Raw genomic sequence first — 10611 nt, forward strand, 5'->3', positions numbered from 1 at the left:
TGAATGACAGCTTCTGCTTTGTCTCTGTGAGGGCTGTAAAGTGGCTTCTAATATGTTCAGAGACAGCCAGGTCGGTGCTTTTAATGGTTTCTAGCCTTTATTAGAAGCTGTAGGAGGGACTTGCTTTCTGTTAGGAAATAACACAAGGGCAAGTATTCTCCACACAGAGTCTAACAGCAATTTATGAACTAGTTATGACATTTTATCCCACCGGGTTGTTCAATAGTCACTAAATGCAATTCACTGATTTGTTTTCATGGGCACCGTTTGTAGTGCTTTTGAAGGGACCTGAGTTGAACTGTTTTTGCTTTCATTTTTAATTAACATTTCATGCATTCACAAAAAATGCTTTCAACTGGAATACAAGAAATGCTGCTATTAAAAAAGGGAAATTAATATCCGTGCATAGAAACAAAGAGGTGGCATTTGGTTCCTATTTCATGCTCTGCAGTGAGACCGGCAGCTGTCACTTCATTTAAAATATCGTTGTAGAAGAAAAGACTATAAAGATCTGAATGACTCAATGTTTGATAGTTTCAAAAATAGTTCGTTTTTAGAGCATTTGTTTTCCTTACTGCAGTCTAACAGTGACTCCCTTCAAAAGAATTGCATGGCATACTTCCTATGCTCAGCCCACCTGTCAAGCTGCTCTGTTATAGCACGCTAGTAACACCCTTCCTAAGCTTACGGTGTTATTGGGTTCGCTATTTTCCTTGTTGTGCAACACAGTAAAGGCCTCAATCTGTTGTTTTCTTTAAGCCCGTTGATAAGGAAGTGGACTCCTTCTCTTTTCCTCTTTCAAGCGAGAGTGACCTAAAAGACGGGATGAGGCAGGTACGTGTTGCAGCACAATAGCCAGTAAATCTCTCCACAGCAGCCACACTAGAGCCCTGAGTGCATGGTTATGGAGGGAGGCTAATCAGCTTTTGGCAGATGGGCTAATGTCCTTACAGTGGCTGAGAGGGGGGCCTATATTTAGTGTCCACTCTCTCCCGCTTAACAGGGGATAACAGTGGCCCTGTTCTTCTTTCCATAGCTCATCCATTGCTGCTTAAATTCACCAAGAGACCAACTGAGGCAGAGATGAAGGGAAATGAGTGAACACAGAATTATCATAATAATAATAAACACCTAGAGTGAGAGCTGTAATCTCAAGTGACTCAAAATAGAAGAGTCAGTAGTTATGCACATCGAAATCTTTTCAAAAGCAGGCATGAAAGCAAAAGGAAAAGATAAAGAGGAGAAAACATAAGCAGAGTGCCAAGTAGAGAGACAGAAGAAAGGAAAAAGATGAAAGACAGAGTTGAGTAACGTTTTTTCCCCACTGTCAGCAGGGAAAGTGACATCTGGAGGCTGAAGCTTGCGGGCATTAGAGTGATGCAGACCTGGAGCCAATCCACTCAGCAAGTTACCATGTGTCCCTGGAGACCTGGGCTCTGCTGGTAGTAAGGTTTGTAAATTCGTGATACCTGCTTGCCGTTTCAGATTCACTTAAAGCTAATTAGCTTGGCAAACAGTGTGATGACGTTCGTTGACGCTCATCTGTGACGTCTCACTGAGGGGAAATCCTTCACGTTCAGCTGTTACTTGCTGGCAACAAGAGTCATGCACTTGTGTGGATGTGCGGGCACTTCAGAGCATTGACCTAATGAGGACTTTTCTCTTAATGTCAAAACCTGGACACCAAATCCAAATGCCAGAGCCGTTTACCTCGGCTAAACTAAAGTTCAAGGTGGTGAAACGTCTAATAATCATCATGCAAAGTGCTACTGCGGCTGGTAGTGTTTGTGATAAGAAAGAAAAATCTTAAAACATCTTATGTCCAGTGGGCTCCTTTTGCTTTTAATTAAGAAATTGCTGCACTTGAACACAATCATCAGATGTTTATTTTCAGGTTCAAACAGGATTGCTGTTGAAAACACTGAAAAACAATGAAACAATCTCTTTACAGCAACAGAAATCCACATGGAACAGCTCAGAGCAGAACGTACAATGAACATGTGTAAATGTAAATCTCAACCACTGTATTCACCAAAGCAGGTCTCCATCAGCCAAAACTAATACACAGAAAAGCACCTTTAAATTCAGTGACACAGCCTTGTCTGCTAATTCGTCTGAACACAAAGTGTACAAAAATAGAGATCGATAGAAAAATAGAAGATCTGACTTGTTTGAGAGGGAACATTCTGAGTGAAGTGCAGAATGCAGTTAAAAACTGGAAATGTACTCTGTCACTCCACAATTGTTATGAAAACTCTACTTTAAATCTCAGACGAAACGCTTTAATGCCTTTCAAATATCCGTGCATTTTCAGTTCTACTTATCTCATTATTTCCTCACTGAGACAAATTTCAGCAGCTGTTAACTGTGTTCTCCTCTGCTGGGCCCGAGCTCTGTTACGACACCCTTGCACACACAAACCAACTTCCACTCCTTTGACAAATTTAGAGCTTGTAGCTTGTAACACAATTGTTCCCTTTTTCTGTTACATGTTGTTTTATTTTAAAGCAGATACATTATGGCAAAATGCATTCGAACTGCATACAAAATTTCTTAATGCATTTGATAAAAAAAAAAATAAATTAAAAGTGTTTTAAATCTTTTACAATTTTCCAGTGTAATTTTTTGAAAACTGATCGCCCATGTTTCAAAACTTTCTGTTAAACATGTGTTTGTTACTCAAAGGTACCTTGTAGAGTTTGTTTGATTTTAGGAGCTCTAATAGAGCAAAATCTTTGGTTGTATCGTGCATGTGTATGAGAACATGCATACATGTGATGTCATGCATGAGGTCCAGGGCTGGCCATCTGGCAGAATGGGCACTTTTCCTGTAAGCCAATATAAGCATTTGCATTTGGGTGGACGCACCGGTTTTTCAACAACACGTCAGGAAAAATAGTAAGCTGGCCAAAATGGGTAGGAGTAAAAGGGAAGGCACTTGTGGAGAAAGCTGAAAGCCAAAACACAGATGCTAAGTTTGTCAAATTAAGGACCTGTGGGCCATAGTAGATGATTGTGGTGGCAGGTGCTGTGAGAAGAGGCCCAACAGCCGGACAGTAAACGAAATAAAAACTTGCAATAAGGAGAAGCTAATTTAATTCAGCGTTTTATATAGCACTAGTTGACTTGGCTTTACTTCAAGGCATTTTCATATTGCAAGAATGCACAAGAATCCCGCCGATCAGACAATCCTCTGCGAGCAATCACTTGGTGACAGTGGAAAAGAAGAACTCCCTTTTAACAGGAAGAGAACTCCAGATTTAATTTTCTCCCTGTTGAGCTAAAACCATCTTTAAATGTTGATAAGTTGTCTCAGTGGAAAGTTTTGGTTATTTTTTGTTAGCCAGCGTTTATCATTAACAGCGTTTTTAGGCAGTGAGCTTGCTGTTGCTCTTCTTGGAGCTGACTTTTCCTTGGCTTTACAGTTTATTGTCTACTTTCTCCCTCTCTCCCTCCCACACACAGGATGTCATTTGGGATTTTTTTAGGATTCACTGCAGAAAGTCGTGCATTTTTGCAGAGCCCCCTTTATGAAGTGTGCAGTTCCTCTCGCTTGTTCTTCATTCCCTTTTCCTCACTACAAACTTTTAGTGTTTTACGGGAGCATCACAGTTGATATACAGATTCAGAGGAACGCAAAGATGGGTAGAGAGTGACATGATTGTGGTGGGCCAGTTTAAGTGAAAGTGCTGGACCTGACCTATTTCTCACAGTTACGCCCTGATGAGATTGCTGCAGCTGATTTCATGCCATGAACTCACTTCAGCTTTTTAGACCTTAGGGAAATAGTGTAAACAAAGAAAGAAACTCCACAGGGTGCCTTTAAGTAAGCTTGAGTGGTACATCTGAAAAATCTATTCTTTTAATTTGCATTTCAGTTTGCATCTGGCAAAGTGTACAAAAACACATGAAAATGTGTTTTAATAAGACTGTATTTTGAAATGCACAATGGGCATACATTTCTTTCTGTCACATTTGACCCTGCACATGAAATAGGTTGCTATACACTCCTTCACCTTAATTTGCAACCCATCCATCCATCCATCCGCTACCGCTTATCCTTTTCAGGGTCGCGGGGGGTGCTGGTGCCAATCCCAGCTGTCATAGGGCGAGAGGCGGGGTACACCCTGGACAGGTCAACAGTCTGTCGCAGGGCCAACACACAAGGACAGACAACCATTCGCGCTCACATTCACTCGCACATTCACACCTAATGGCAATTTGGATTTTCCAATTAACCTATCCCCTCAAGCTGCATGTCTTTGGACGGTGGGAGGAAGCCGGAGTACCCGGAGGGAACCCACGCAGACACGGGGAGAACATGCAAACTCCCCACAGAAAGACCCCGGCCTGATGTTGGAATTGAACTCAGGACCTTCTTGCTGTGCGGCAACAGTGCTAACCACCGTGCCACCGTGCTGCCCCCCTAATTTGCAACCCATCTCTCATTTTAAAATAACCATGCATTATATTTTTATAAGTATTTTTTAGACACTCTCGCCACCCACCTCCTACAGATGATGAGATTATGTTGGTACTTCCTCTTTGGTAATCAGGATGTGTACTTATCCAGCAGCACTGCTGATAAGAGCATAATCTTGAACCAAACACTGTTAAAAACATCAGGTGGTCCGATACCTCCCTCAGTGTTAGAGACCTTAGTCAGCATTGGTAAATTTTCTGACCATCAGTACATTCATAATCATTTTGAAAATGTCATGAGACAATTCAATACTACTCTAAGATAAAGAATGACAAAAAACAACTCTTCCCTTTAGGCTTTATCTAGGCACTTAAAAATGTATTCCTGTACAGAAATAAAGCATGCATTGTTTTGTTGTTGGGTTTTTTTTGTTGTTTGTTTTTTTGTTGTTTTTTTTTGTTGTTGTCAGAGTTCAGAAAGAAAAACTTGAGTAACAAAGCAGATCTTTGGGTTGTAAACAGTACTCACTTCCTTTTTTTGCAATTTTCTTTGAAAACAAAGTTCCAGTCTCCCACAAACTCAGTGCAGACGGTAAATATGTGAATGAAAACATCTTCTGCGTCCTTTGCTGCTCTTTGCTCTTTGTGGCCATTTGTGATCTCATGTTTTGGTTTGCAATGTGAAGAAGATGTGCTTATTACACATGTCAAAACCCACAACACACCAGAACACTATCCTGTCCAGGCTATTTATGACTCAGAGCCTCAGCGACGGTTTGATCTAGCAAACCCTCGAACTGGCAGGCCAGCCCCACTCACTGGCATCTCTCCCTGTGTGCTCACCTCCTGCTGTGGCATCCTAACCCGGGGGGAAAAACATTTCTTTCTCTTGCTGCTTTGGTCCTGATTCCTTGTCTTCATTTTCTTGCCTTTCCTTGATTCTCTTCTTCCTTGCCCAATCTTATCTCTTGCTTTCCTTTTGTCCTTTCCACAAACTTCCGTTCTCAAGGAGGAGATTTATGAGTGGGTGGGAGTCCCAGCACTTACACAGTGGTGCATGGACATAAAAAAGGTTTAGTTACAGGGCAACCAAGTGGCGTACATGGGGTGCTGCAAAGAAGCAAGGTACTGCTGAGGAGGAGAGGGTGGGCATGAGTAGACAGGCTGAACCTGTGCTACGTAATAGTTGCTGAAGTTGCCATCAGAGACATATGGAGCCGGCTGGTAGAAGCAGGTGACATTGGCAGCATTGGGTATGGCATTCTGCTGGACCAGAACCCGAAGGGCCAGCGACGAGATGAGGCTGAGTGTCTGACGCCTCTCGTGGCCCATCAGGCACACAGTGCTCTCTTGCACCACATTGTACAGCGTGGCAAGGTAGTCATACTTCCTGTCCTCCAGGTCTACAAAGTGGTTCTGCAGATAGGACTCCAGCTTTCTCCTCTGCTCACTCACATCAGGAAAGTCTATGAAGAATCGCGAGCACATGTAGCGCTGCAGCAGTTTCATCTCGGTGTCAGAAGCTGCACGGAAACCCCGAACCAGCAGGTGGCAGTACTTCAGCAAGCCCCCGCCGCGTATCTCCTCGGGGCTCCTCGTGCAGATGAGGCGCTTGCGCAGGTGATCGAGGGCGGTGGGGAAGTCACCATAGACACTTTCCCCAAGGATGGTGGGGTGGAAAGTTGCAGCCATTGGGTGCTCCGAGCACTCGTAAAAGAGGAGGAGCGAGTCCAAGCGGATCTGGAAAGAGTCCACGCTGAACTCAAACTGCCGGCGAAGAGAGTCCACAAACTTGAGCTCCACGTTCTTGCCACGGTTGTTGGACAGTGAGATGAGACTCCAGCGATCTGAGTCGTTACACACCTTCACCATCTTCTGCACATAAGCCTCCTACAAACAGACACAAAGTAAAACATGAAAAGTTTCTACACAATAGGAATCATGATCTTCAAGTAAATGTCATATTTTGCAGGCTTTAACCAGCACACTGAAATCATCAGTGAAAACTTAAAGACACTGTTGGAACAAAGAGAGTGGACAACAAGGGTTTTATACCCACTTTATATCCACACTAGAATTCTATATGCCCTCTACCTTTTTTATTTGTGTGTCATTAAGGGCTTACAAAAAGCACTGCATTATAAGATGAGTAACTAATTGTATATATCAGCTCAAATCATTCAAAAACTCGAGGACCTCCTTCAAACCCTCTCTCACAATCTCTCAACTCCTCCTCCTCCCCCATGTCCTTTTCACAGCTGTGGTAAGGTGAAGTTCTTGCAAAAAGTTTACCAAAAACTTCTTTTTCTGACCGTGACCTGCTCACCAGATGAACGACTGCATTCTGGGTCAGCAATGGAGATATAATGTGTTTTGACCATAGTTTGAGCAACAACTCCACATTAATGTGCACCTGATAAAAATCTCTGTCTGGCCTTTTACTCATCATGTTTTGCTGATCACATCTGTTGGTGGGCCATTAGTAGCCTGGGTAGTCCTTGGTATCCAGGTAACTGAGGGCCGACTGATTAATGTGGATCTGACTCCAATTGGATTAGACAGAATCCTCTTTGAACTGGAAACCAACCTTTTTACTATTTGTAGGCTTATATCTCTATGCTGCACTGACATATTCAGACTTATTAGAATTGGGTGCATTATTAAATCTAAAATGTATGCAATGACTGAGAAATTTTAACTAATTCTTCTTCATGTATAATTCAGGAATTGAGTAATTTTGAAGCTCTGCATTATATGCGCCAGTGCTTCACAGTTCTCATAAGAATCATAATTTGCTCCGTTTGTGAGTCACATTTCTTCATACACTACCTTTAAGGTCACTGGTGTGATCTTTTCTTTATTCACCCCCTCGGGCAAGAAGTCTAGAAGTGAGTCCAGCACTATATCTTTCACTATCTGAAACTCCATCTCCCCTTTCAGCTCGGCGCAAAATATTAAGTCCAGATCTTTCCATCCCAGACCGCTGTCCTCATGCAGGACGTAGCTGGCTGCCGATCCGTTTAACCGCACCTCCCGAACATGTATCCGCTTCTCCTCCATGCGGCTTCGGACCACCTTGACGATATCTCGTGGCTTCACCTCCAGGGTCGGGAAGCTCCATCGCCCGTGAATTGGGATGGAGCCCGTGAGGATGGTGTCCAGCCGATGCACTTGCTCCCAGTTGAGCACGCTGAGGTTGATGCTCTCTCCGTGCGAGTAGCTGTCAGCTGCAGCGCACTCAGCGCTCTCGATCATGTTGACAGGAGGTAGAGGAGGATGTAAACGGCAAAACTTTCTACTAACTCCGTCCGGAGCTGCGGCATTAGCCGGAGGCAGCGTTCTGTGGAAATTACCCTTAGGAGCGGAACTCTGTCACACCAACAAGACCGTGAACGACAAAACGTCTTTACGCATGACGAAGAGAACAGGTCGGGCGGCGTTGCCCCACTTCTTACATAAAGTCTGCTTCTCCAGACAAATTCAGTTCATGATCTTGTCAAGCTTTCGCTGGCAGACTGCGCGCTCCGATCCGTCTCCGTGTCTAACCTCTGGACAGCGGGTGTCAGCTGTGTCGGTTCTTTCTTTCCGTTTCAGCTTTTCGCGACGTCCCAGTAGTGCTCTGACGCAGCTATCTCAACCGAAAAATCCACTGGAGAAGTTTTACTTCTGTCTTCTTTGACTCGCTTTTTGTCTTTTTGATACGCACAGCTTATTGCGTATCCATGCTGAGCAACTTTACGCTCCGTTTTTTTTTTTTTTTTTTGTTTTTTTGTTTTTACAATGCGTGTTTCCGATCCCCACCTACTTTTCAAAAGCGGTGAGCGACTGCTGTTTGTCTTTTACATTTTGGCCGTTTTGGAGCTCGCTGATACTGCGCGATGCACGGAGGTCCCACTCCACGGCTGCTGGAGAGGTTGTGAACAGATCATTTCCAGTCCGAGAAGCGATGGGGCGGCTCGGTTTGATTGACAGCCCACACCAACTAACACCACCCCCTCCACCCCCTCCGCTTCCCATGGTTAATTTCAGTGGCTTCAAGCTCGAATGCTGAGGCGTGTCTAAAGAAGAATAAAAACTTTTAAATTAAAGTTCTAGCCTTCAAAATCGGGGATTCGTATCCACAAACAGTCACTTTTACTCAAAATCCCATCATTCCGGAGATGCAGCCAGCCTACACTTGTCTTCCTGCAGAGGGGAACCCTGGTCTCACTGGTCCAGTATCAGCTCCCCCTGTTCAGTTTGACATAAATCTATGCACGTTATCAAAATCGGGTACTTAGAATTCTTTCCAACCTTCCAAACAGATAAATTTGTGTAAATTACACAAATATAAAACACTACAATTTTACTACTACGCGAGGTTTCACATGCACCCTCTCTAGAGATGTTTGTTTTTTCTTCACTAGTTATCATCTTATCTCCAAAGTCACACATCGTGAAACCACATTTAATGCGCAAATTTAACAACAGTTTCTGTTTTATTTGTCCTCTTAACCCCAACATGAATGTTTAATTTAAGCATATATGTGCGATGAAAGTTGTCGGTCATGTTCTTGACTGCGGTCCAGCTTGGGTATGGGCCACAGTCTCTCGGGTTAGTTGTCATAAAGAATCTGTCAGTGCGGAGCTGGGCGCGCATATCTGCGTCACTGCAGACGAGCCCATAAACCAGCTTATCGCAGATTACCCTCTATGTGCAGTGTCACACACGTTAACACCGACACACAGGAAGATGCGCTGTTAGCAAGTGCACTTTCACACATGAGGGTGAACGTATTGTTATCCAAGAATTGTTTTTGTGCATGCGCAAAAAGCTAAAACACCGAAAAGAAGGAGAAACGTGATGATAACCGTGAGCCAAGTTTTGAGTAAGACTGAAGCAAAGATCCAATACCATCTGTCAGAAAAAGGGAGGGATGTAAATATGAAAACGCTACATTTTACAGAAAAAAATAAGATATTTGTATCTGTTTAATATCTATTTGTTATTTTAAAGTCCGACATATGACTCGAGTGAATAATCCATGTCAGTTTACAATCTGATAGGCAGCATTGAGATCAAGTTTACTTTAACTATTCGCCTCAGTATCATTGTCAGTCGTTGATGCAGTGAAGCATATGGCAGCTGCTTTCACTTCTTTGTATTGTTGATGCATTAACAGCAGCTACTTAACATTTAAATAATACGGGAAGAATCACATTTATGTGCAAATGCAAAACTTTCAGCATTAGTGCTGCTGCTGCATTACAGGAAATACTGTGCCATTATTTCCACACTGCAAATACAGTACGTAGCTCTGTAGGTTAAGACATAACAACAGCAGGTCAGTCACACTCTTCACTTCCCCATTCACCATTTAGCTCAGTTTAAGCCTTACTGCTTACTGTGAAGCAACTACTTACCTGACCTTTGACCTGCCAAGTGGATGACACCGGATTGGTTTCCGATGTCTAACGACTATCCAGGATTTCAGACAGACCGCATGCCTGGCTGCTAAACTTATCTCCATATATGGAAACAAATTTATGCACACAAGAGTATCTTGAGGTGTGCACTAAATTGTAACCTATCTGTTTATGTGTGAATTATTATTGCACAGTGCCCTCTTTCTATTCAGGAACATGACAGTAAATGAATCAGAGAGTTTTTTTTATTAAAAAATTCAGATGCAGACACATGAAGAAATCTCGGCACCCAGGATTCTGATCACACTTAAAATATCTTTCCATATCTTCTGCATATTCTTTTGAAATGTTTCCATGTTTTCCTATTAACCCACTATGTCTTCAGTCCCTCTATCCTTTCCTGCTCTTTGCTCATCCTCTTCCCCTTTCCTGTTTTTACCATTACTACACGTGGAAGTTCATTAAGAGATTACAGTGAAGTAGTTAGGTGAATGTCCATCCGCTCGCTTCCTCCCACTCTTAACACCTTCTATTATTTTCATATATAGCATGCTGGATCATTTTAGTATCTCAAAGATTTTCCATTAAAAAAAGAACGAAAAAAATTTCCACATTTAACCCACATGTATTAGCAGCGTGCAGGCCTGCTGACCACCTCCAGATGTAAGACATTGAGACATTGTCCTGTGCTGAAGGTCACATTGACAGGAAAATTAGCCTGGCACAATTATGATGGCAGTTCTGTGAGTAGCTGCAGACATAGCAGCAGGGTGTAGAAAAATA

The 10611-nt window shown here is 43.0% G+C and overlaps 1 protein-coding gene across 1 annotated transcript; it reads right to left on the bottom strand.

The window, feature by feature from the left end:
* Nucleotides 1-1868: 1868 nt before the first annotated feature.
* On the bottom strand, nt 1869-8374 carry LOC146557633 (terminal nucleotidyltransferase 5A-like). Its single transcript, XM_085246838.1, has 2 exons — nt 7252-8374; nt 1869-6312 (listed from the first exon to the last, which is right to left on the bottom strand). The coding sequence occupies exons 1-2, from the start codon at nt 7675-7677 to the stop codon at nt 5497-5499; spliced, it is 1242 nt and encodes a 413-aa protein (XP_085102964.1). The 5' UTR covers nt 7678-8374; the 3' UTR covers nt 1869-5496.
* Between the last annotated feature and the right edge of the window lie 2237 nt (nt 8375-10611).

This window comes from Mchenga conophoros, linkage group LG15 (genome assembly GCF_057382185.1).
Source record: "Mchenga conophoros isolate Kocher_MC1m ecotype Shallow Benthic linkage group LG15, M_conophoros_male_GT1.1, whole genome shotgun sequence".
Lineage (NCBI taxonomy): Eukaryota > Metazoa > Chordata > Actinopteri > Cichliformes > Cichlidae > Mchenga > Mchenga conophoros.

Excerpts from the sequence above, each read along its gene's own strand:
- LOC146557633 (XM_085246838.1), bottom strand. The coding sequence starts at position 7,677 with ATGATCGAGAGCGCTGAGTGCGCTGCAGCTGACAGCTACTCGCACGGA. Across the intron at positions 6,313-7,251 it reads TCACACCAGTGACCTTAAAG|GAGGCTTATGTGCAGAAGAT; the intron begins GTAGTGTATGAA and ends GTCTGTTTGTAG.